Genomic DNA, 25,981 nt, shown 5'->3' on the forward strand with positions numbered 1-25,981 from the left:
ATTCTCCAGCTCTTCTTTGAAAGAATGGCCAGGGGATCCTTTGCATCCATCTTGAGAGGGTAAATGGGACATTCAAATCTCAGAGTGGAAAATATCATGTCCACTCCCTCAGCACAACATTGGAGTATCAGCCTGGATTCTGCGCTTAAACCTTTGTAGTGGACCTTTTGACTCAAATTCAAGGGTGCTCCGCACAAAACTACAGCTAACATTTGATGGCAAGTGATCTTTTCTCTGATTGACTTGATCAATGTCCATTCCAAATGTCACTCACCGGATGAATTAGCACAGACTGTTGGTTGGTAAGAGATGTTACATTGACCTGGAGCGGGAAATTTACAAACAGTTGCAATAAGTCACAGTGCCAAGGTCAGTCAGAGAGCAACTGTTCACTGTTGATAAATTGCAGGTTGCGGAACAGAACAATGCCGTATGAACGAGTGGACTTTCTCTTTCAGCCATGATGAAGTGTGATTCTTGAAATGTGACAATTGGATGTTTGACATCGAGCCTGTGTACCTGATGGGTGATGTTTACATATATTTAATACATTTCCACCAATATTAATGAAATTCCCACCTTGACACTGAAATACATCTGTGAATTCAGTCCTCTGAGGCAGCACTGGGATCAGGTGTTGTCTGAGCTACACACACTTGTTCAGTTTAATTAAAAAATGATTGACACTATTTAATTTGTGAAAAGTGTGAAACCAATAAAGAACATTTCTCAACCCTTCAAGAATAAAGGTAACGGCAATAAGATGCCTAGATTCCAAAGAGTGCATGAGTGAAGATTCAGATTTGAGTTAGTAATCTTAAACTTTATTGTTACTTGATAATGTTATGCATTTTTTCATTGATTTGTGGGACATGGGTGTTGCTGGCTGGCCAGCATTTATTGCCCAACCCCTAATTTCCCTTGGAGGGCAGTTGAGAGTCAACCACATTGCTGTGGCTCTGGAGTCACATGTAGGCCAGACCAGGTAAGGACAGCAGATTTCCTTCCCTAAAGGACATTAGTGAACCAGATGGGTTTTTCCGACAATCAACAATGGTTTCATGGTCATCAGTAGATTCTTAATTCCAGATACTTTTTATTGAGTTCAAATTCCACCATCTGCCGTGGCGGGATTCGAACCCGGGTCCCCAGAACATTAACCGAGTTTCTGGATTAATAGTCTAGCGATAATGCCACTAGGCCATCGTCTCCCCTCCCATGAGTGAAGATTCAGCTTTGGATTAGTAATCTTAAACTTTATTGTTTCTTGATAATGTTGTGTGGTTGCCAGTTTGCTGCATAATATATAGTTTGATTTATCCCAAAGCAATGCAGTGATGACATCAGTTCTAAATCCACCAACACATTTATTATTGGAACTTCAAATATTTTGGTAATCGCAGGATTACAACACACATGGGCTTATAACTCCTTCCTCCCTCTGCCCTGGAGGCAAATTCAGTGTGGAGCTGGCATGCTCCACGCCAACCCGTCTTGCAGCCATTACGAGCTGTGGGCAGGCTAAACGAGGGACTTCCACCCCTCACTGGGGAGGACAATCCGCCCTGTGGAGCAGGCAGCCAATCCAGTTGGCCGGCAGCTCCCATCAGTACAAGCAGCGCCAAGTGTGCGTCAGTGGTCACTGCCGGGAATGCGGGAGAAGGACTAAGAAGGCCCATGGATCGCTGAGCAGGTAAGTCTGGGTTCTCGCGCAGGGAGGCTGCAGGTGGGTAGGAAGGGTGGCAGAGGTGGTATTTTTAAAGGATAGGTTTGCAGAACATGAAGGTACAAACAAGCCAGAGCTTTATTACTCTCTCAGGCTGTTCGAGTAGACTACCCAGTTTCCCCTGCAAATGGCCAATGACATCCTCAGGATGTCACATGATCAGTCCCTTAAGTGCTCTTGTTCCAACTAAGAACAATATTAATACACACTTTCCTCCCCCTTTACCTCATGGTTTCTGCAATGAAATACAATATAACGCTAACAATTAAAATTCTCAATATGAATAATTAATAAACACAACAGTCAGTGGGGAGGTGCTATTATCGCTAGACTATTAATCCAGAAACTCAGCTAATGTTCTGGGAACCCGAGTTCGAATCCCACCATGGTAGATAGTGGAATTAGAAGTCAATAAAAAATATCTGGGATTAAGAATCTACTGATGACCATGAAACCATATCGATTGTCGGAAAAACCATCTGGTTCACCAATGTCCTTTAGGAAAGGAAATCTGCCATCTTTACCCAGTATGGCCTACATGTAACTCCAGAGCCACAGCAATGTGGTTGACTCTCAACTGCCCTCCAAGGGCAATTAGGGAGAGGTAATAAATGCTGGCCAGCCAGCGATGCCCATGTCCCACAAATGAATACAAAAAAAGTTACAAAGACAGAAAATGCTGGAAAATCTCAGCAGGTCTGACAGCATCTGTGCAGAGAGAATGGAGCCAATGTTTCGAGCCTGGATGACCCTTCATGAGACTTGAAATGTTGGCTCTATTCCCAGCTTTGAAGAAGGGTCATCCAGACTCGAAACATTGGCTTTATTCTCTCTCCACCGATGCTGTCAGACCTGCTGAGATTTTCCAGCATTTTCTGTCTTTGGTTCAGATTCCAGCATCCGCAGTGTGTTGCTTTGATCTTAGTCAATAATTTAGATGTTTTGGAGGACGTCAATCCCTGGATGGTTGTCAGTGAACCTCAGGCATCTGCTTTTTGTGTTGACTGCAATCTCTGAGGTTTTTGGTTTAGTTTGGATGTCATCCATGGTTGCAATCACCAAAGTTGACATAACGTTCAGAGGTTGATTCAGTGTTGAAATGTTCTCAACTGAGGTACAGTCTTCCCCAATTGTTTCTGGTATTGTCAGGTTCTCAAGTATGCCCAGGTCTTCTCTTGGCACAGTTTGGCACTGATGTCCAGATCACCAACAACCTGTCCTGGTCCCCCCATGCCGACACTATAGTTAAGAAAGCCCACCAACTACTTTCTCAGAAGACTAAGGAAATTTGGCATGTCAGCTACGACTCTCACCAACTTTTACAGATGCACCATAGAAAGCATTCTTTCTGGTTGTATCACAGCTTGGTATGGCTCCTGCTCTGCCCAAAACCACAAGAAACTACAAAAGGTCATGAATGTAGTAGCCCAATCCACCTCGCAAACCAACCTCCCATCCATTGACTCTGTCTACACTTCTCGCTGCCTCGGCAAAGCAGCCAGCATAATTAAGGATCCGACACACCCTGGACATTCTTTCCTCCGCCTTCTTCTGTCGGGAAAAGCATACAAAAGTCTGAGGTCACGTGTCAACCGACTCAAGAACAGCTTCTTCCCTGCTGCTCAGACTTTTGAATAGACTTAACTTGCATTAAGTTGATCTTTCTCTACACCCTAGCTATGACTGAAACACTATGTTCTGCACTCTCTCGTTTCCCTCTCTATGAATGGTATGCTTTGTCTGTATGGCGTGCAAGAAACAATATTTTTCACTGTCTGCTAATAAATGTGACAATAAATCAAATCAAAGTGTGAGGTTATTAACTTTGGTAGGGAGAAGAGTAAAGCAGAATACTAAAGGGCGTGTAACTCATAAATGTTGATGTTCTGGAGCGATTTGTACGTACTGATACAACTAACACAAAGTTAGCATGCTGGTACAGCCAACAATCCGGAAGACAAACATCAAGTTGGCCTTTATTGCAATAGGGTTGTCTTAGAGAGCACTGCACTGTCAAAGGGGGCAGTACTGAGGGAGCACTTCACTGCCAGAGGGGCAGCACTGAAGGAGTGTTGCACTGTCAGAAGGTCAGTACTGAGGGAGTGCTGCACTGTCAGAGGGTCAGTACTGAGGGAGTGCTGCACTGTCAGAGGGTCAGTACTGAGGGAGTGCTGCACTGTCAGAGGGTCAGTACTGAGGGAGTGCTGCATTGTCGGAGGGTCAGTACTGAGGGAGTGCTGCACTGTCAGAGGATCAGTACTGAGGGAGTGCTGCACTGTTGGAGGGTCAGTACTGAGGGAGTGCTGCACTGTCAGAGGGTCAGTACTGAGGGAGTGCTGCACTGTCGGAGGGTCAGTACTGAGGGAGCGCTGCACTGTCAGAGGGTCAGTACTGAGGGAGTGCTGCACTGTCAGAGGGTCAGTACTGAGGGAGTGCTGCATTGTCGGAGGGTCAGTACTGAGGGAGTGCTGCACTGTCAGAGGATCAGTACTGAGGGAGTGCTGCACTGTTGGAGGGTCAGTACTGAGGGAGTGCTGCACTGTCAGAGGGTCAGTACTGAGGGAGTGCTGCACTGTCGGAGGGTCAGTACTGAGGGAGCGCTGCACTGTCAGAGGGTCAGTACTGAGGGAGTGCTGCACTGTCAGAGGGTCAGTACTGAGGGAGTGCTGCACTGTCAGAGGGTCAGTACTCAGGAAGTGCTGCACTGTCAGAGGATCAGTACTGAGGGAGTGCAGCACTGTCAGAGGGTCAGTACTGAGGGAGTGCTGCACTGTCAGAGGGTCAGTACTGAGGGAGTGCTGCACTGTCAGAGGGTCAGTACTGAGGGAGTGCTGCACTGTCAGAGGATCAGTACTCAGGGAGTGCTGCACTGTCAGAGGATCAGTACTGAGGGAGTGCTGCACTGTCAGAGGGTCAGTACTGAGGGAGTGCTGCACTGTCAGAGGATCAGTACTCAGGGAGTGCTGCACTGTCAGAGGATCAGTACTGAGGGAGTGCAGCACTGTCAGAGGGTCAGTACTGAGGGAGTGCTGCACTGTCAGAGGGTCAGTACTGAGGGAGTGCTGCACTGTCAGAGGGTCAGTACTGAGGGAGTGCTGCATTGTCAGAGGGTCAGTACTGAGGGAGTGCTGCACTGTCAGAGGATCAGTACTGAGGGAGTGCTGCACTGTCGTAGGGTCAGTACTATGGGAGTGTTGCAGTGTCAGAGGGTCAGTACTGAGGAAGCGCTGCACTGTCAGAGGGTCAGTGCTGAGGGAGTGCTGCACTGTCAGAGGGTCAGTGCTGAGGGAGCGCTGCACTGTCAGAGGATCAGTACTAAGATCACCTCTTATTCTTCGAAACTCCAGCCTCCCATTTGTTGGACACCCCTCTTATCGCAGGAACCAATCTAGTGAATCTTTGCTGTACCACCTCCAATGCAAGTATATCCTTGCTTAAAGATGGAGACCAAAACTGCACACAGAATTCCAGGTCTGGTCACACCAAAACCCTGTACAACTGTAGTAAGACTACTCAATGCACTGTCAGAGGGTCAATACTGACGGAGCATTAAGTAGTCTTATACTTATTAATTAATCAAGGTTGCACACGTTCTGATCTCCTGCACCAGAGGAAGCAAGTGCAGCACTCCCTCAGTATTGACCCTGAGACTGGAGCGCTCCCTCAGTGCTGCCCCTCCGACAGTGCAGCGCTCCCTCAGTACTGCCCCTCCGACAGTGCAGCACTCCCTCAGTACTGCCCCTCTGACAGTGCAGCACTCCCTCAGTACTGACCCTCTGACAGTGCAGCGATCCCTCAGTACTGACCCTCTGACAGTGCAGCACTCCCTCAGTACTGACCCTCCGACAATGCAGCACTTGCTCAGTACTGACCCTCTGTCAGTGCAGCGATCCCTCAGTACTGACCCTGTGACAGTGCAGCACTCCCTCAATACTGACCCTCTGACAGTGCAGCGCTCCCTCAGTACTGACCCTCTGACAGTGCAGCACTCCCTCAGTACTGACCCTCCGACAATGCAGCACTTGCTCAGTACTGACCCTCTGTCAGTGCAGCGATCCCTCAGTACTGACCCTGTGACAGTGCAGCACTCCCTCAATACTGACCCTCTGACAGTGCAGCGCTCCCTCAGTACTGACCCTCTGACAGTGCAGCACTCCCTCAGTACTGACCCTCTGACAGTGCAGCGCTCACTCAGTTCTGTCACTCTGACAGTGCAGCGCTCCTCAGTACTGACCCTCTGACAGTGCAGCACTCCCTCAGTACTGCCCCTCTGACAGTGCAGCACTCCCTCAGTACTGACCCTCTGACAGTGCAGCACTCCCTCAGTACTGACCCTCTGACAGTGCGGTACTCCCTCAGTTGTTGTTGTTTGTCCATCGTCGTCGATGAGGACCTCAACACCATTAGTCATTATGAGGCTGCATGCGGTGTGTCCGAAGATGACTGATCAGGCCAATTCAGGCACGGAATGTCCTGGCACATATTGGGCAAACCTGTGTAGGCGCTGTAGTTGTTGCGCTGGTGGCTCTGGACTTGCGCAGCTCGCGCTTAAATTGTGCTTCAGCATTGCACCTTGCTTCATAAGCTTGACAGCCCATGTGGATGAGGCAGTGCCAGGTAGGGCGGTTTTGTGCCAGCATTTCCCAGGTGGTCGTGTCGATGTCAAACGACTTCAAGGAGGCCTTGAGTGTGTCTTTGTAATGTTTCTTCTGCCCTCCATGCAAGCGTCTTCCAGCAGAGAGTTCCCTAAAAAGGAGCTGCTTGGGTATGCGCTCGTCCGGCATACGGATGACATGACCTGCCCACCAGGTCTGTGCTCTCATCAGCAGTGTGTGGACTGATGGTAGACTTGCTCTAGAGAGAACTTCAGTGTCTGGTACTTTGTCTTGCCATCTGATGTGTAATATTCTGCGAAGACAAGTCATGTGGAAATGATTGAGCTGTCTTGCATGCCTTCGATACACAGTCCACGTTTCACAGGTGTACAGGAGGGTAGTGAGTACCACGGCGCTGTAGACCTTCAGTTTTGTTGCTGGGCTGATTCCCATACAGTGTCATTCCCATACAGTGGAACGAAGTCTACCGAAAGCAGAACTTGCCTTTGCTATTCTGCAGTTAACTTCTGTACCAATAGTCACTGCTCGGGAGAGGGTGCTGCCAAGATAAGTGAACTGGTCCACTGCCTGTAGTTTCTGCCCTTTGATTGTGATTATGGGTTCTGTGTGCGGTGCATGAGGAGCAGGCTGGTGCATGAGGAGCAGGCTGGTGCATGAGGGGCAGGCTGGTGCATGAGGAGCAGGCTGGTGCACGAGGAGCAGGCTGGGGCATGGGGAGCAGGCTGGTGCATGAGGAGCAGGCTGGTGCATGAGGAGCAGGCTGGTGCACGAGGAGCAGGCTGGGGCATGGGGAGCAGGCTGGTGCATGAGGAGCAGGCTGGTGCATGAGGAGCAGGCTGGTGCACGAGGAGCAGGCTGGGGCATGGGGAGCAGGCTGGTGCATGAGGAGCAGGCTGGTGCATGGGGAGCAGGCTGGTGCATGAGGGGCAGGCTGGTGCATGAGGAGCAGGCTGGTGCACGAGGAGCAGGCTGGGGCATGGGGAGCAGGCTGGTGCATGAGGAGCAGGCTGGTGCATGAGGAGCAGGCTGGTGCACGAGGAGCAGGCTGGGGCATGGGGAGCAGGCTGGTGCATGAGGAGCAGGCTGGTGCATGAGGAGCAGGCTGGTGCACGAGGAGCAGGCTGGGGCATGGGGAGCAGGCTGGTGCATGAGGAGCAGGCTGGTGCATGGGGAGCAGGCTGGTGCATGAGGGGCAGGCTGGTGCATGAGGAGCAGGCTGGTGCATGAGGAGCAGGCTGGTGCATGGGGAGCAGGCTGGTGCATGAGGAGCAGGCTGGTACATGAGGAGCAGGCTGGTGCATGAGGAGCAGGCTGGTGCATGAGGGGCAGGCTGGTGCATGAGGGGCAGGCTGGTGCATGAGGAGCAGGCTGGTGCATGAGGAGCAGGCTGGTGCATGAGGAGCAGGCTGGTGCACGAGGAGCAGGCTGGTGCATGAGGAGCAGGCTGGTGCATGAGGAGCAGGCTGGTGCATGAGGAGCAGGCTGGTACATGAGGAGCAGGCTGGTGCATGAGGAGCAGGCTGGTACATGAGGAGCAGGCTGGTGCATGAGGAGCAGGCTGGTGCATGAGGAGCAGGCTGGTGCATGAGGGGCAGGCTGGGGCATGGGGAGCAGGCTGGTGCACGAGGAGCAGGCTGGGGCACGGGGAGCAGGCTGGTGCATGAGGAGCAGGCTGGTGCATGGGGAGCAGGCTGGTGCATGAGGGGCAGGCTGGGGCATGGGGAGCAGGCTGGTGCACGAGGAGCAGGCTGGGGCATGGGGAGCAGGCTGGTGCATGAGGAGCAGGCTGGTGCATGAGGAGCAGGCTGGTGCATGAGGAGCAGGCTGGTGCATGAGGAGCAGGCTGGTGCATGAGGGGCAGGCTGGGGCATGAGGAGCAGGCTGGTGCATGAGGAGCAGGCTGGTGCATGAGGAGCAGGCTGGTGCATGACTTCGGTCTTTTTAATGTTGATGGTGAGTCCAAAGTTGTCACAAGCCGTGGAAAATTTGTCCATACCGACTTGCATCTCTGGCTCTGACCAGGGGTGCAGTCATCGGCAAAGAGGAAGTCTCTCAGAACAGTCTCCTTCACTTTGGTAATAGCTTGAAGTCTCCTCAGGTTGAAGAGGTTCCCATCCACTCTGTACTTGAGGCTGATTCCAGCAACACTGTCCTGGAAGGCATCATTCAGCTTGGCAGTAAACATCATGCTGAACAGTGTGGGTGCGAGCACACAGCCCTGTTGGACACCATTGGCAACTGGGAATGCCTCAGAGGATTCTCCGCCGTCCAGTACTCTGGCCATCATGGAACTGGCGTACCATCTGAATGAATTTGGGGGGGCAGCTGAACTTTGACCTGATCCTCCACGGGCCTTGTCGGCTGACAGTGTCGAAGGCTTTCGCGAGGTCAACAAAGATTGTGTAGAGCTCGCGATTCTGCTCCTGACACTTCTCCTGAAGTTGGCGCGCGGCAAAATCCATGTCAATAGTCCCGCGACCTTTGCGGAAGCCACACTGTGATTCTGGAAGCAGGCCCAGCTCCAGATGAGTGACCAGACAATTTAGCAGGACTCTTGCGAGAGTTTTTCCTGCGATGGAGAGCAGCGAGATTCCTCGGTGGTTGTTGCATACTTGCCGATTGCCCTTCCTCTTGTAGAGGTGTACGATGGAAGCATCTTTAAGTTCCTGAGGAATGGATCCTTGCTTCCAAAAGGACTGGAACAACTTGGTGAGCTTCTCGATAAGTACAGGACCAGCAGCTTTGTAGATCTCTGCGGGTATGGCGTCTGCCCCTGGGGCTTTGCCACTAGATAGCTGGCTCACAGCTTTCGTGACTTCGGCTACGACCGGTGGGTCATCCATGGTGCTGTTGATATCGACCTGGGGAATCCTGTCTATCGCCTCATTGTTAATAGATGATGGTCGGTTGAGGACGGCTTCAAAGTGTTCAGCCCATCTCTGCAGGACCTGAGCCCTCTCTGTAATGAGAGTTGTACCATCTGTACTCAGGAGGGGGGAACTCCCGAGAGATTGAGGTCCGTAGAGAGTGTTGAGGGCTTCATAGAACCGTTTCAAGTCATTTATGTCAGCGTATCCCTGTATTTCATCTGCCTTGGTGCTCAGCCAGGCATCCTGCATTTTACGCAGCTTATTCTGGACTGTCCTGCGAGCTCTGGTAAAGGCGTTTTTCTTGGCAGCTGATGATGGGTCGTTCTGACAGGCACGATGAAGATGGTGCTTTTCAACAAGTAGAGCCTGTATCTCCACATCGTTCTCATCGAACCAGTCACGCTGCTTGCGGGTAGAGGGCCCGAGCACCTTCAGTGCAGATGAATGGACAGCATCCCTGAGGTGTTCCCAGTCGTCCTCAGCATTGCCTGCGAGGTGAAGGTCAGCAAGCTTGGTTTCGAAGTCTTCAGCCAGTGCTGAAGCTACGCTGGAGTTCTTTAGCTTGGCCACATTGATTCTTTTCATAACCTTGTAGTCGCCTCTTGGGTCTGATGCGGACCCTCATTTTGGAGACAATGAGCCTGTGATCTGTCCAACAGTCAGCACCACACATGGCCTTGGTCACTCTGACATCCTGCCTGTCTTTTCTCCTGACAATGACATATCGATAAGATGCCAGTGCTTAGAGTGGGGGTGCATCCAGGAGGTCTTGTTACGGGTAGGCAGACGGAAGATTGTGTTGGTGATGAGGAGGGCGTGTGCTGCACAGGTCTTCATTAAGAGTAGGCCGTTACTGTTACACTTGCCCACTCCATGCCTCCCAACGACTCCCGGCCAGATTGCAGAGTCACACCCTACTCTTGCATTGAAGTCGCCAAGCAAGATCAGCTTGTCGGTACTGCTCACTGCTGATAGTAGGGCGTCTAGTTCTTCATAGAACTTGTCTTTCATCTCGTCTGGGTTGTTCATTGTGGGGGCATCAGCGCTGATCAGGGTGGCTTGACTTCTGTTCTGTAGCGGAAGCTGGAATGTCATAAGCCGGTCGTTCACACCTTTGGGGAGACTAGCAAGTTTCCGAACAAGGTGACTCCTGACCGTGAATCCAACTCCAGCATCACGACGCTCATCGCTGCCGCGACCGCTCCAGAAAAAAGTGTATCCACCTCCAGTTTCAGTCAGCTGACCTATGTTGGCAAGACGAGTTTCACTCAGGGCTGCAATGTCAATGTTGTATCTTGCCAGCTCTCTGGCAACTAAGGCTGTTCTTCTCTCTGGTCTATCAGCTGTAGAGTTGTCCAAAAGCGTGCGCACGTTCCAAGTACCAATGGTGAGCGGTGTCACCTTGTGTTTTATTTTGTTTGTTCGACCGCAAGATGGGATCCCCGCCAGCCGCGGTAAACTGGCCAGGGTGTAGTGAAGCAGGCAATGCTTACGGCACCTTTTCTAGCCCCTTCCTCATTCTACGGAGGTGAGCAGTGCGTTCCTGAAGAGGGCTGCTCATTCGCCCAGGTAGACGCCGAGTTTCTCTGCTGCTTCGGTCAGCAGAAAACGACCATTAGACCTGGGCCGCCTGTGTGCAGGTCCGTGACTACAGCTCCCAGTGTATCAACACCTGCTGCTTCGGCACTCGCCCATCGCCACAGGACTTCAAAGGTTGAACAGGACGATGATGATAATGATGATGATGGTGTCGAGACTAGCGCGTGATTTGGATTAAAGTGAGGGAGAGTTGTGCAGCGTCAGCCTCACTCTCTCTTCCCAATTCCCATCTGGATCCAGTGGCATGACAGGAGTCGAGACGGCTGGAGATGGGACTAGGCGCAGTGGGTGACCAGGACGTCTACTGTGTCTTATCCTGCTCTTCGTGTTCCACGACGCTTGCAGAGACCGCCTTCTTGACTGTTGGACCTTCCATTGGTCTTGTCCGCTCGATCCGCCGGAGTCTGTCTTCATATGCTGGGATAGACATCTCCCAGTCTCACCGAGGGTTCAGACCCATCGGCTACCCTCACCTTGTTTAGCCGGCTTGTGGAAGCTGTTGCCCAGGGTGTGGCCGCTGTCGCATGCAAACAGCTACGGGGAGCCAGAGGTGAGAGCTGAGTGCCAGGTGGGGACCAAAGGTGGACAAACCGCCCTAAAAAGGACGCGACATGTTCCCCCACCAGAGGTACTACCCCACCCTGACACCCCACACACTCCCTCAGTACTGACCCTCTGACAGTGCAGCACTCCCTCAGTACTGACCCTCTGACAGTGTGGCACTCCCTCAGTACTGACCCTCTGACAGTGTGGCACTCCCTCAGTACTGACCTTCCGACAATGCAGCACTTCCTCAATACTGACCCTCTGACAGTGTGGCACTCCCTCAGTACTGATCCTCTGACAGTGCAGCGCTCCCTCAGTACTGACCCTCTGATAGTGCAGCTCTCCCTCAGTACTGACCTGCTGACAGTGCAGCACTCCCTCAGTAATGACCCTCTGACAGAGCGGCACTCCCTCAGCACTGACCCTCTGACAGTGCAGCGCTCCCTCAGTACTGACCCTCTGACAGTGCAGCACTCCCTCAGTACTGACCCTCTGACAGTGCAGCACTCCCTCAGTACTGACCCTCTGACAGTGCAGCACTCCCTCGGTACTGACCCTCTGACTGAGCAGCACTCCCTCGGTACTGACCCTCTGACTGAGCGGCACTCCCTCAGCACTGACCCTCTGACAGTGCAGCGCTCCCTCAGTCCTGACCCTCTGACAGTGCAGCGCTCCCTCAGTCCTGACCCTCTGACAGTGCAGCACTCCCTCAGTCCTGACCCTCTGACAGTGTGATGCACGACAATCGAGCACAAGACACAAGGCTTCAGCAATTGAAGGCTTTTATTGTCTAACAATGGAACTATTTGAACACGAGTACACCATTCCAGACTGGAGGGGTCCCGCCCGAGCAGAGGGTCTTATACCTCTCCCAGGAGGCGGGGCCTGACTGGGATGTGCCACAACAGCAACCACCACAGGTGTATTAATCATAGAAACCCTACAGTGCAGAAGGAGGCCATTCGGCCCATCGAGTCTGCACCGACCACTATCCCACCCAGGCCCTATCCCCACATATTTTACCTGCTAATCCCTCTAACCGACACATCCCAGGACTCTAAGTGGCAATTTTTTGAACCTGGCCAATCAACCTAACCCGCACATCTTTGGACTGTGGGAGGAAACCGGAGCACCCGGAGGAAACCCACGCAGACACGAGGAGAACGTGCAAACTCCACACAGACAGTGACCCGAGCCGGGAATCGAACCCAGGACCCTGGAGCTGTGAAGCAGCAGTGCTAACCACTGTGCTACCGTGCCGTCCCACAGTGTAAACACCCTAGCCCAACAACAACATTAGAATAACCCCACAGTGGTAACCAACGATGGTTCACCACATTCACCCCTCCTTTGAGAACAAAGGCCGGCGGGGTGCGAAAACAGACTATATATATATAGAAAAATTCAACAATCTACAAGTCCAGACGGTCTGGAGGACCGCACCGTCGTTGTGACCTCCTCAATACCGGCTGTGACACCGGAGCAGGTGCTTGCGGTGGCGTTCTCTCCAAAACAGCGTCCAGCTGTCCCCTCGAGGACTCACGGGCCGGTTGACCCTGATGAAGCGGTAGTGCAGGGGATCCCGGTACCTTCTGCGATGGCGCCGATCTCCGAGTCTCAGGCAAGCTGTACAGTGGAGTATAACTGTTCTGCACTGGTCCCGGTGCTGACCGCGCCACGTCCGGGGGAGAAATAAGAGATAGGGGATTCGTGACTGGGGGTATGGGAGCGACAGGAGTTGCTACGTCCCCTGCGGGCGCCAGGTCTCGGATCGAGACTGTGTCCTCTCGCCCGTCAGGATATGCCACATAGGCATACTGAGGGTTGGCGTGGAGGAGGTGGACCGGTTCGACCAAGGGGTCGGACTTGCGGGCCCTTACATGTCGCCGCAGAAGGACGGGTCCTGGGTACGTCAACCAGGCTGGTAAAGATATCCCCGAGGACGACTTCCGAGGGAATGAGAACATCCTCTCGTGGGGAGTAGCATTGGTTGCCGTACACAGGAGGGAGCGAATGGAGTGAAGCGCATTTGGGAGGACCTCCTGCCAATGGGAGACTGGAAGGCCTTTGGACTTCAGCGCCAATAGGACAGCCTTCCAGACTGTAGCATTCTCTCTTTCCACCTGTCCATTGCCCCTAGGGTTGTAACTCGTGGTCCTACTAGAGGCAATCCCGTATGAGAGCAGGAATTGCCTCAAGTCATTACTCATGAACGACGAGCCCCTGTCGCTATGTATATAGCTGGGGTACCCGAACAGGGTAAAAAGATCACGGAATGCCTTGATCACCGTGGCAGTCGACGTGTCCGCACAGGGGACAACAAACGGGAACCGGGAGTACTCGTCTATGATGTTAAGAAAGTACACGTTCCGGTCTGTTGAGGGAAGGGGGCCCTTAAAATCCACACTCAGCCTCTCGAAGGGGCGAGTGGCCTTGACCAAATGTGCCCGGTCAGGTCGGTAAAAGTGCGGTTTGCATTCCACGCAAATCCGACAGCTCCTTGTCACTGACCTGACATCCTCCACCGAGTAAGGCAGATTGCGGGCTTTGATGAAGTGGTAGAGCCGAGTGACCCCAGGATGGCACAGGTCATTATGGAGGGCGTTCAAGCGGTCCTCCTGCATAGTAGCGCATGTTCCGCGCGAGAGGGCATCCGAGGGCTCATTGAGTTTCCCTGGACGATACATAATATCGTAATTATAGGTGGAGAGCTCAATTCTCCACCGCAAGATCTTGTCATTCTTGATCTTGCCCCTCTGCGTGTTATTAAACATAAATGCCACGGACCGCTGGTCCGTGATCAGGGTGAACCGCTTCCCTGCCAGGTAATGGCGCCAGTGTCTGACGGCCTCCACAATAGCCTGGGCCTCCTTTTCCACCGCTGAATGCCGAATTTCGGGACCTTGAAGGGTGCGGGAAAAAAACGCGACGGGCCTGCCTGCCTGGTTTAGTGTGGCGGCCAGGGCGAAATCAGATGCATCACTTTCCACCTGAAAAGGGATGGATTCGTCCACCGCGTGCATCGTGGCTTTCGCAATGTCGCTTTTCAATGCCTTGAAGGCCAATTGGGCCTCTGGCGTGAGTGGAAAAGTCGTGGACTTAATAAGCGGACGGGCTTTGTCCGCGTAGTTGGGGACCCACTGCGCATAATAGGAGAAGAAGCCTAGGCATCTCCTCAGTGCTTTAGCGCTAGCGGGCAAAGGAAGTTCAGCAAGGGGGCGCATACGGTCGGGATCAGGGCCAATGACCCCGTTTTCCACTACGTATCCCAGGATGGCTAACCGGCGCGTACGGAATACACACTTCTCCCTGTTGTAGGTCAGATTCAGGTGAGATGCAGTGCGCAAAAAGTTCTGGAGATTTGTGTCATGGTCCTGCTGATCATTGCCGCAGATGGTGACATTATCCAGGTACGGGAAGGTAGCCCGCAGCCCGTTCTGGTCCACCATTCGGTCCATAGCACGCTGGAAGACCGAGACCCCATTGGTGACACCAAATGGAACCCTAAGAAACTGATACAGACGACCATCCGCCTCAAAAGCCGTGTAATGTCGGTCCTCTGGGCGGATGGGGAGTTGGTGGTAGGCGGACTTAAGGTCTATGGTGGAGAACACCCGGTACTGCGCAATCTGATTGACCATATCAGATATGCGCGGGAGAGGATACGCATCCAGCTGCGTATATCGATTAATGGTCTGACTGTAGTCAATGACCATCCGGGGTTTGTTCCCGCTCTTAACCACCACGACCTGTGCTCTCCACGGACTAACGCTGGGCTGTATGATCCCTTCTTTGAGGAGCCGCTGAACCTCAGATCTGATGAAGATCCGATCTTCAGCGCTGTAACGCCTACTTTTAGTAGCGATGGGCTTGCAGCCTGGTACCAGATTCTTAAATAAAGAGGGTGTGGTGATCTTTAGTGTGGAAAGATTGCATGCGGGGCGCTTTGGACAATTTAGAGGCTGCGGCTGGTCCCCTACTGTCAGCGAAGGGAGTGGCCCACCGTACTGTAGGATCACACTCTTCATGTGGACCATAAAGTTTAGTCCGAGGAGAATTGGCGCGCAAAGATGCGGCAACACAAGGAGCCTGTATCGCTCGTAAATTGTGCCCTGCACTTTCAGAGTTACCACACAACGTCCTTGGATCGGTACAGACCGGGACCGTGATGCCATAGAAATTGTCTGTTTGGCAGGTAGAACCCGGAGTCCACACCTCTTTACAGTGTCCGGGTGAATAAAGCTCTCAGTGCTCCCGCTGTCAAACAGACAATAAACAGTACGACCATTTACCTTAATGTTCATCATTGAACAGTCAAGCCTGTGGTGCTTAGCCTGGTCCAGGGTGATCGACGCCACCGTTGGCCCTTGGACGTCACTGCAGGCAGCTGAAGTCGATGCTGAGGACCCCTGCTGGTCGCTCCTGGTCGTCGTTGACCAAAATGGCCGCCCCCATGAATCGCACATGGTTGAGGGCGCCAAGCGTAGCGACTCCTGGTGGTCATCCTCCTCCGACTCCGCCAACCACAATGGCGTCATCCTGGGCTCGCACGTAGACGGACCTCGTGGGTACTGCGACGTCGATGGAGATGATCTCCGTTCTGGAGGGTCACAGGCTGCACTGCCGTTCTTGGGCTTCGATCTGCAGACTTTCGCGTAGTGCCCCTTTTTACCGCATTGATTACAGACCACCGCTTTAGCAGGACACTTTTGCCGTGGATGCTTGGCTCCTCCGCAGAAATAGCACCGCGGGCCGCCTGGGGCTGCCGCCATCGTCGGGTCGATATGGGAGCACGAGCCCGTGGGGCGAGGAGAGATTTGTGACTGCTCCTGCCACGTTGTCTCCACGTGGTCCTCCGGATACAGGGCCAAGCTCTTCGACGCCGCCTCCAGCATTTCAGCCATCTCCATAGCTTGGGTCAGGTTGAGATTCCCCTTCTCCGACAGCTTGAGCCGGATGTACGAAGACCCTACCCCTGCCACAAACGCATCTCGGGCGAGGTCGTACATGTACTGCTCAGCCGACACAGCTTTGCAGTCGCAGCCCCTGGCAAGCTGCAAGAGCTCATTGGCGTAATCCTCCATGGTTTCGCCCGACTGCCGACGTCGTGTAGCGAGGAGGTAACGAGCGTGGATCTCGTTGGGAGGTCTCGTGTAGCGCTTTTTCAAAAGCTCGAGGGCCCTCGGGTAAGTGGTGGCCGCACGAATCGCGAGGTAGACAGTATCGCTTACCCTCGCATGGAGGACCTGGAGTCTGTCGTTATCCGTGGTGACTGCTGCAGAGGCTGCCAGGTAGTCCTCGAAACACTTCAGCCAGTGGTCGAAGGTGTTAGAGGCGCCGACCGCACGTGGATCCAGCGTCAGATGCTCTGGCTTTAGCATTTGTTCCATACTCTCTTTTCCGTCGAGAGTTTAGTGTTAGACAATAAAATTGATGCACAGCAATCGAGCACGAGACACAAGGCTTCAGCAATTGAAGGCTTTTATTGTCTAACAATGGAACTATTTGAACACGAGTACACCATTCCAGACTGGAGGGGTCCCGCCCGAGCAGAGGGTCTTATACCTCTCCCAGGAGGCGGGGCCCGACCGGGATGTGCCACAACAGCAACCACCACAGGTGTATTAATCCCACAGTGTAAACACCCTAGCCCAACAACAACATTATAACAACCCCACAGTGGTAACCAACGATGGTTCACCACACAGTGCAGCACTCCCTCAGTACTGACCCTCTGACAGTGCAGCGCTCCCTCAGCACTGACCCTCTGACAGTGCAGCACTCCCTCAGTACTGACCCTCTGACTGAGCAGCACTCCCTCAGTACTGACCCTCTGACAGTGCAGCGCTCCCTCAGCACTGACCCTCTGACAGTGCAGCACTCCCTCAGTACTGACCCTCTGACAGTGCAGCGCTCCCTCAGTACTGACCCTCTGACAGTGCAGCACTCCCTCAGTACTGACCCTCTGACAGTGCAGCACTCCCTCAGTACTGACACTCTGAAGGCACCGCTCTCTCTCTACTAAACTGGACGTGTCAGCCTGGTTTATGTGCTCTCACCTTTGGAGTGGGACTTGAATTCGCCACCTTCTGATTCAGACGTGAGAGCTTTACGCAGCAGCGATATACAGTTAGGAACAACAGAGAAGGAACAAACAGATGGAAATTGTCTCATATTGACACGGTCAACATTGGAAAATCCACACTGTAAATTATTGCTTCAACAGATGCTCCCATCTTGTGGGCATTTTGATGTACTACATATCTTGATCTATTTTTGCTTGTGGTGCTTTCTGGAACATTCTGTTCCAAGTTGATATGATTTTGAAAGATAATTGATAGCAAATTATCTTAAATGCAACAGAGTATGTGTCTATTTTAAGTGAAAAATCTATACTTAATTTTTGTAAAGCTACTATTAATGAAATGTTAATTTTATTGTCTATTTTCACCTCTGTAATATCCCCTGATTTTGCTCCGTCTCAGCTTATTTACTGCTGAAACTCTCATTCATTTTTTTTATTGACTCCTGAGACATGAACATCGCTGGCTGGCCAGCATTTATTGTCCATTCCTAGTTGCCCTTGAGAAGGTGGTGGTGAGCTGCCTCCTTGAATCGCTGCAGTCCCTGTGCTGTGGGTTGACCCACAATGCCGTTAGGGAGGGTATTCCAGGATTTTGACCCGGCGACTGTGAAGGAACGGCGATATATTTCCAAGGTCAGGATGGTGAGTGGCTTGGAGAGGAACATGCAGGTGGTGGTGTTCCCATGTATCTGCTGCCCTTGTCCTTCTAGATGGAAGTGGTCATGGGTTTGGAAGGTGCTGTCTAAGGATCTTTGGTGAATTGCTGCAGTTCATCTTGTAGATGGTACACATTGCTGCTACTGAGCGTCGGTGGTGGAGGGAGTGGATGTTTGTGGATGTGGTGCTGATCAAGTGGGCTGCTTTGTCCTGGATGGTGTCAAGCTTCTTGAGTGTTGTTGGAGCTGCACCCATCCAGGCAAGTGGGGAGTATTCCATCACACTCCTGACTTGTGCCTTACTTACTTGGATAGGCTTTGGGGAGTCAGGAGGTGAGTTACTCGCCGCAGTATTCCGAGCCTCTGACCTGCTCTTATAGCCACTGTATTTATGTGGTGAGCCCAGTTGAGTTTCTGGTCAATGGTAACCCCAAGGATGTTAACAGTGGGGGATTCAGTGATGGTTACACCATTGAATGTCAAGAGGCGGTGGTTCGACTGTCACTTATTGGTGATGGTCATTGCCTGGCATTTGTGTGACGCGGATGTTACTTGCCACTTGTCAACCAAAGCCTGGATATTGTGCAGATCTTGTTGCATTTGGACATGGACTGCTTCAGTATCTGAGGAGTCACGAATGGTGTTGAACATTGTGCAATCATCGGCGAACATCCCCACTTCTGACCTTATGATGGAGGGAAGATTATTGATGAAGCAATGAAGATTGTTAAAGATTCTTCATACTTTGATTACTTCAAGTAACCAAACTAGGAATTGAACCCATGCTGTGTAGTGTTCCCTAAAACCGCCTTGGAGGTTTGGGAATCCCATTGGAGGCTAGCATGAAACTGATTTGCATCCTGCTAACAGGATGAATGAAGGCCTGGCCAGAATCTCTCTCCCTCTGCCCCCACCGCTGGGAAAAACCCCGTACCAGAACACGCTGGACGAACATGGCGTGCAAAAGTCGGGACTTAGTTCAAGAAGGCCTGGGGCTGCCTCAGGACTTCTGGATGGAGGCCGTCAATGGCCTGGTCCTTGGAACATCGCAGCAGTGGTTGGGAGGAGCATCTATCAGGTATATCTTCCACCCTCAGAGTCACCGAGGAAGTCTATCTTCCAGCCTCAGTGTGAGCGAGGAGATCCTCCTTCTAGCCTCAGAGTTATCGAGGAGGTTCACCGTCTAACCTCAGAGTTATCGAGGTGTTTAACCTTCCAGCCTCAGAGTTATTGAGGAGGTCCACCTTCCAGCCTCAGAGTTATCGAGAAGGTCCATCTTCCAGCCTCAGTGTGATCCTTGAAATCCATCTTTTTTCTTCATAGAATCTCTACAGTGCAGAAGGAGGCCGTTTGGCCCATTGAGCCTGCACCGACAACAATCCCACCCAGGACCTATCCTCGTAACCCCATGTACCCTGCTAATCGCCCTAACACTTAAGGGGCAATTCAGGATGTCCATCTTCTTATGCTCTTCTCTCATTCTCTGCTGATGCTTCGTTCTGAATTGTTTTCTTTAGTTTTTCTGTCAGTGGTGGTTTGCTATGGTCTTCCATCCTCAGGAACAGGGCGAGGAGACAGACCCCCAGTCTACCTCAGCTGGAACTGGAATTGAACCCATGCTGTTGTTGTTATTTTGACTCTTGCGCTAGCCACCTAGCCAGCTGAGCTAACCGACCTCCACCTTCGGTATCTGCACTTCCCTAATTCTGTCCACTTGAGCAGCCCTGATTTTAATTGTCCCACCATTGGTGGTCGTGTCTTCACTTCCCCAGGCCCTAAGCTCTGAATAACCCTACGTGAACATCTCCACCTCTGTGTGGTGAACCATAGATGGTTACCACTATGAGTACTGAACCATAGATGGTTAGCACTATGGGTACTTGTACATATGTTACTGTTGTCACTGTTGGTGTTAGGGTTGGGGTGTTCTACCTGTTGGTATTGTTCTGTGGTACACTCCGGTTGACTCCGCCTACCTGTAGGAGTATAAAGGTCACTGCACTGCCTGGTGACCCTTTAGTCTGGGATTGTATTGTTATGCAGTATGCTCCATTCTTGTTACTAATAAAAGCCTTTATTTCCCAGGCACGATCCAGCCTCCCGAGAGATTTAATCGCGCATCAATTTTATTGGTAACAATGTTTGGTTGAAAAGAAAAACCATGGAGCAAATGTTAAAACCCGATCGGCTTACCTTAGATCCGCGTGCAGCTGGAGCGTCGAACACTTTCGACCATTGGTTGAAGTGTTTCCAAGACTATATCGACGCCTCAACAGCCATTCAAAACGACGCCGATAGACTGCGGGTCCTCCACGCAAGGGTAAGCGACACTGTGTATTCAACAATCCGTGATGCCCAAGACTACAAAGGGGCCATCGAACTATTAAAAATCTGTACAACAAACCGCCAAACGAGATTCATGCTCGACACCTTCCAGCCACTCGACGGCGGCAGCCCGGCGAAACGACGGGACAGTACCTGCGCGAACTTCGGCAGCTAGCCAGAGCCTGCAACTGCAAGCCAGTGTCGGCGACCCAGTACACTAATGATTTGATCCGAGATGCGTTCGTGGCGGGAATCGGCTCATCCTATATTTGCCTGCGGCTGCTAGAGCAAGGTAACTTAGACCTAGCTAAGACGGTGGAATTGGCTGATGCGATGGAAACGGCCTCCAGAAGTCTTGAAACTTACCCCACCGACCACATGGGAACATCGTGGCAAGTACAGCCACCGACTCAACTCTACCCAGCGGCTCCGAGGAACTGCGCGATCGTGCTTTCAACCTCAGACCTGACGGCGGCAGCGGCTCCGGGTGGCCCGCGGTGCTATTTCTGTGGATTGGCAAAGCACCCTCGTCAGCGATGTCCGGCCAGAATGGTATTTTGCTCCGCGTGTGGGAAGAAAGGGCACTATGCTAAAGTGTGCCGAGCGAAACCACCTTCGAAGCCAAGCAGTGCTGCGTGTGACTCTCCAGAATCTGTCTCCTTGTCTCCGGCTTCGTCGAGGTCTTCCACAACGTGCGATTCGCGAGCGCCGCCATTCCTGAGGACGACGACGCAAGACACTTGTGACCTGCGAGTGCCGCCACTTTCAACACCATCGACCACGTGCGATCCATGGGCGCAGCCATTTGGGTCGGCACCGACCGCAGACGACCAGCAGGGGTCATCATCATCAACCATCTCAGCTGCCTGCAGTTGCACTCAAGATTCAACAGTGGCGTCAATCAGCCTGGACCAGGCCAAGCCTCACAGACTCGACAAGTCCATGATGGGCATAGAGGTAAACGGACGCCTAATACATTGTCTGTTTGACAGCGGGAGCACGGAGAGTTTCATTCATCCTGACACCGTGAAATGGTGCGGTCTCCGAGTACAGACTGTCAGACGGACAATTTCTATGGCGTCGAGGTCCCGATCTTTACCGTTCTTGGGAGCTGCGTGGTAAACCTAACGGTGCGGGGCACAGTTTATGAGAACTTCAGGCTCCTCGTGTTACCGCACCTTTGCGCTCCGATACTCCTGGGACTAGACTTTATGGTCCACCTGAGGAGTGTGACCCTGCAGTACGATGGGCCACTCCCTCCACTTTCAGTGGGAGAACAGCAGCCTCCAAATTGCCCAGCGCGCTCCACGTACAGTCTCTCGACACTCAGAATCATCCCGCCATCTTTATTTGAGAATCTCGTGTCAGGCTGCAAGCCCATCGCAACTAAGAGCAGGCGTTACAGCTCTGAGGATCGGATCTTTATTCGATCTGAGGTTCAGCGGCTCCTCAGGGAAGGGATCATTCAACCTAGCACTAGCCCATGGAGAGCACAAGTCGTGGTGATTAAAACTGGAGACAAGCCCCGGATGGTCATAGACTATAGTCAGACCATTAATAGATACACGCAGCTGGACGCGTACCCTCTCCCGCGCATATCTGACATGGTCAACCAGATTGTGCAGTACCGGGTGTTCTCCACCATCGACTTGAAGTCAGCTTATCACCAGCTCCCCATTTGCACAGAGGACCGAAAATATACGGCCTTTGAAGCGGATGGTCGTCTCTACCACTTCTTAAGGGTCCCCTTTGGCGTCACGAATGGGGTCTCGGTCTTCCAGCGTGCAATGGACCGAATGGTGGACCAAAACAGGCTACGGGCTACCTTCCCGTACCTGGACAACGTCACTATCTGCGGCCATGACCAGCAGGACCACGATGCCAACCTCCTAAAGTTTTTACGCACTGCGTCTCGCCTGAATCTGACCGATAACAAGGAGAAGTGTGTATTCAGCAAGCGCAGCCTAGCAATTCTCGGATACGTGGTGGAAAACGGGGTCCTTGGCCCTGATCCAGACCGTATGCGTCCCCTCCTTGAACTTCCCTACCCACTAGCATCAAAGCACTGAGAAGATGCTTAGGCTTCTTTTCGTATTACGCACAGTGGGTTCCCAATTATGCGGACAAAGCCCGTCCGCTCATCAAGTCTACCTCTTTTCCCCTGGCAGCAGAGGCTCGCTTAGCCTTTCAAGGGATAAAAGCTGACATCGCGAAAGCCACGATGCACGCTGTCGATGAGTCCATCCCCTTCCAGGTGGAGAGTGATGCATCTGATTTCGCCCTGGCTGCCACACTTAACCAGGCGGGCAGGCCCGTCGCCTTTTTCTCTCGCACCCTCCAAGGCCCTGAAATTCGGCACTCCTCTGTGGAAAAAGAGGCTCAGGCCATTGTGGAGGCCGTCCGGCATTGGCGCCATTACTTGGCTGGAAAACGATTCACCCTGCTCATGGACCAGCGGTCCGTGGCGTTCATGTTCAACAACACATTAAGGGGTAAGATCAAAAATGATAAAATCTTGAGGTGGTGAATCGAACTCTCCACCTACAACTATGATATCATGTACCGTCCGGGGAAGCTCAATGAGCCCTCAGATGCCCTGTCGCGTGGAACATGTGCCAGTGTGCAGGAGGACCGGCTACAGGCCCTCCACAATGATCTCTGCCATCCGGGGATCACTCGGCTCTTCCATTTTGTAAAGGCCCGGAATCTACCCGACTCAGTAGAGGATGTCAGGTCGATAACTCGAAGCTGCCAGGTATGTGCTGAATGCAAGCCACACTTCTACCGACCTGACAGGGCACACCTCATTAAGGCCACTCGCCCTTTTGAACGACTGAGTGTTGATTTCAAGGGCCCCCTTCCTTCGACAGATCGGAATGTGTACTTCCTCAACGTGGTTGACGAGTACTCCCGATTCCCTTTTGCCATTCCCTGTTCAGACATGACCGCTGCCACGGTTATCAAAGCATTGTGGGATCTTTTCACCCTGTTTGGTTACCCCAGTTATATCCACAGTGATAGGGGTTCGTCGTTTATGAGTGACGACTTGAGGCAATACCTGCTCTCAAAAGGGATTGCCTCAAGTAGGACTACGAGTTACAACCCCAGGGGTAACGGGCAGGTCGAAAGAGAAAACGCTACAGTCTGGAAGGCTGTCTTACTGGCGTTGAGGTCTAAGGGTCTTCCAGTCTCCCGTTGGCAAGAGGTACTTTCTGATGCGCTCCATTCAATCCGGTCCCTCCTGTGTACGGCAACCAACGCTACCCCACATGAGCGGATGTTTACCTTCCCTAGGAAGTCTTCCTCTGGGACCTCTCTGCCGTCTTGGTTGACATACTCAGGACCTGTCCTCCTGCGGCGGCATGTTAGGACCCGCAAGTCCAACCCTTTGGTTGAACAGGTCCATCTCCTCCACGCCAACCCTCAATATGCCTATGTAGCATATCCTGACGGGCGAGAGGACACGGTCTCTATTCGAGATCTGGCGCCTGCAGGGGACCTGGAAACCCCCGTCGCTCCTGCACCCCTGGTTAGGGACCCCTTGCCCTTCATCTCCCCTCCTGACATGGCGCAGGCAGTATCGGGACCACCACTTAATCCTCTTACTCCTGTGTACAGCTTGCCTGAGTCCAGGAGATTGTCGCCACCTCGGGGCGTTCCTGAGTCCAGGAGATTGTCGCCACCTCGTGGTCCACCTGTCCGTGAGGAACTGGAGGAGTCACTGGACACCGCCTTGGAGAGAGGGTCATCACGGTCACCAGAACCGGCGCTACCGCCAGTGTTGAGGAGGTCGCAGAGACGGTGCGGCCCTCCGATACGACTGAACTTGTGAATATATGGACAGTTCGTAATGTTTTTTTTGCCCCACCGGCCTTTGTTTTACAGGAGGGGTGAATGTGGTGAACCATAGATGGTTACCACTATGGGTACTGAACCATAGATGGTTAGCACTATGGGCACTGAACCATAGATGGTTAGCACTATGGGTACTTGTACATATGTTACTGTTGTCACTGTTGGGGTTGGGGTGTTCTACCTGTTGGTATTGTTCTGTGGTACACTCCGGTTGACTCCGCCTACCTGTAGGAGTACTGCACTGCCTAGTGACCCTTTAGTCTGGGATTGTATTGTTATGCAGTATGCTCCATTCTTGTTACTAATAAAAGCCTTTATTTCCCGGGTACGATCCAGCCTCCCGAGTGATTTAATCGCGCATCACTCTGTACCTCGCTTACCTCCTTTAAGACACCTCTTAAAACCTACCTCTCCAAACGAGCTTCTGATCATTTGGCCGAATATGGTTCCTTATGCGACTCAGTGTCTTATTTTGTTTTCTAATGCTCCTGTGGTGACCCTTGGGATGTTTCACTGTCTTGAAGGCACTTTCTAAATATAAGATGTTGGGCTGTTTTGTTTCTAGTGGGGTGTGGAGTAATTATTGCCCATTCATAAGGACATTAGCAATCAAACATATATAGGCCAAGACTGGATAAAAGCAACTAGTTTCCTTCCTTAAAGGGACACAATGAACTTTCTGACAAATCTATGGTCACTTCTAATGACACCAGCTTTTTATAATTAAATTCAGTATTCAAACCACCTTGGTGAGACTGAAACTTACAGTTTCTGGATTATTAGTTCAGACCTACAGTAACATAACCAGGACATTACATTACTCCCTCTGAGTGTGTAACTGGTCGCTCTGTGTAACTGGTCTCTCTGTGTAACTGGTCGCTCTGTGTAACTGGTCTCTCTGTGTAACTGGTCGCTCTGTGTAACTGGTCTCTCTGTGTAACTGGTCGCTCTGTATGCTTACTTTAATCGTTCATGGGATATGGGCATTTATTGTCCATCCTTAATTGCTCTCGGGAAGGTGGTGATGAGCTGCCTTCTGAAACCGCCGCAGTCCATGTGGTGTAGGTACACCCACAGCGCTGTTAGAGAGGGAATTCCCAGTTTTCAGCCAGTGACAGTGAAGGAACGCCGTTTATAGACTGAGATTTTCTGGTACATCATTGCCTGAAGTCAACAGAATTTTGGCCGGTCTGTCAAATTTTCCATCCCACCCGCAATGATTCCTGCTACGGCCAGAACCGGAAAATCCCGGCCATAGTTCCAAGTCAGGATGGTGAGTGACTTGGAGGGGAACTTGCAGGTGGTGGTGTTCCCAGCTATCCACTGCCCTTGTCCTTCCAGGTGGTAGTGGGTCCTGGGTTTAGAAAACAATGATGTGGAGATGCCGGCGTTGGACTGGGGTGAACACAGTAAGAGTTTTAACAACACCAGGTTAAAGTCCAACAGGTTTATTTGGTAGCAAATACCATTAGCTTTCGGAGCGCTGCTCCTTCGTCAGATGGAGTGGAAATGTGCTCTCAAACAGGGCACAGAGACACAAAATCAAGTTACAGAATACTGATTAGAATGCGAATCCCTACAACCAACCAGATCTTAAATGTGTATTGTCTCCAGGCAGCCCGCAAGTCCAGGAGGCAAGCTGTGGGGGTTACTGATAATGTGACATAAATCCAACATCCCGGTTTAGGCCGTCCTCATGTGCG

At 52.1% G+C, this 25,981-nt stretch overlaps 1 protein-coding gene across 1 annotated transcript; it reads right to left on the reverse strand.

Moving 5' to 3' along the window:
- Positions 1 to 2,659: 2,659 nt before the first annotated feature.
- Positions 2,660 to 11,241, reverse strand: LOC144499275 (uncharacterized). The gene is given in 8 exon segments (XM_078221389.1): positions 2,660 to 2,900; positions 6,299 to 7,080; positions 8,339 to 8,618; positions 8,620 to 9,008; positions 9,072 to 9,807; positions 9,809 to 9,938; positions 9,941 to 10,671; positions 11,117 to 11,241. Coding segments are annotated over 8 exon segments (3,414 nt in total).
- Positions 11,242 to 25,981: the final 14,740 nt, after the last annotated feature.

The sequence above is a fragment of the Mustelus asterias genome, chromosome 9, assembly GCF_964213995.1.
Source record: "Mustelus asterias chromosome 9, sMusAst1.hap1.1, whole genome shotgun sequence".
Classification (NCBI taxonomy): Eukaryota; Metazoa; Chordata; class Chondrichthyes; order Carcharhiniformes; family Triakidae; genus Mustelus; species Mustelus asterias.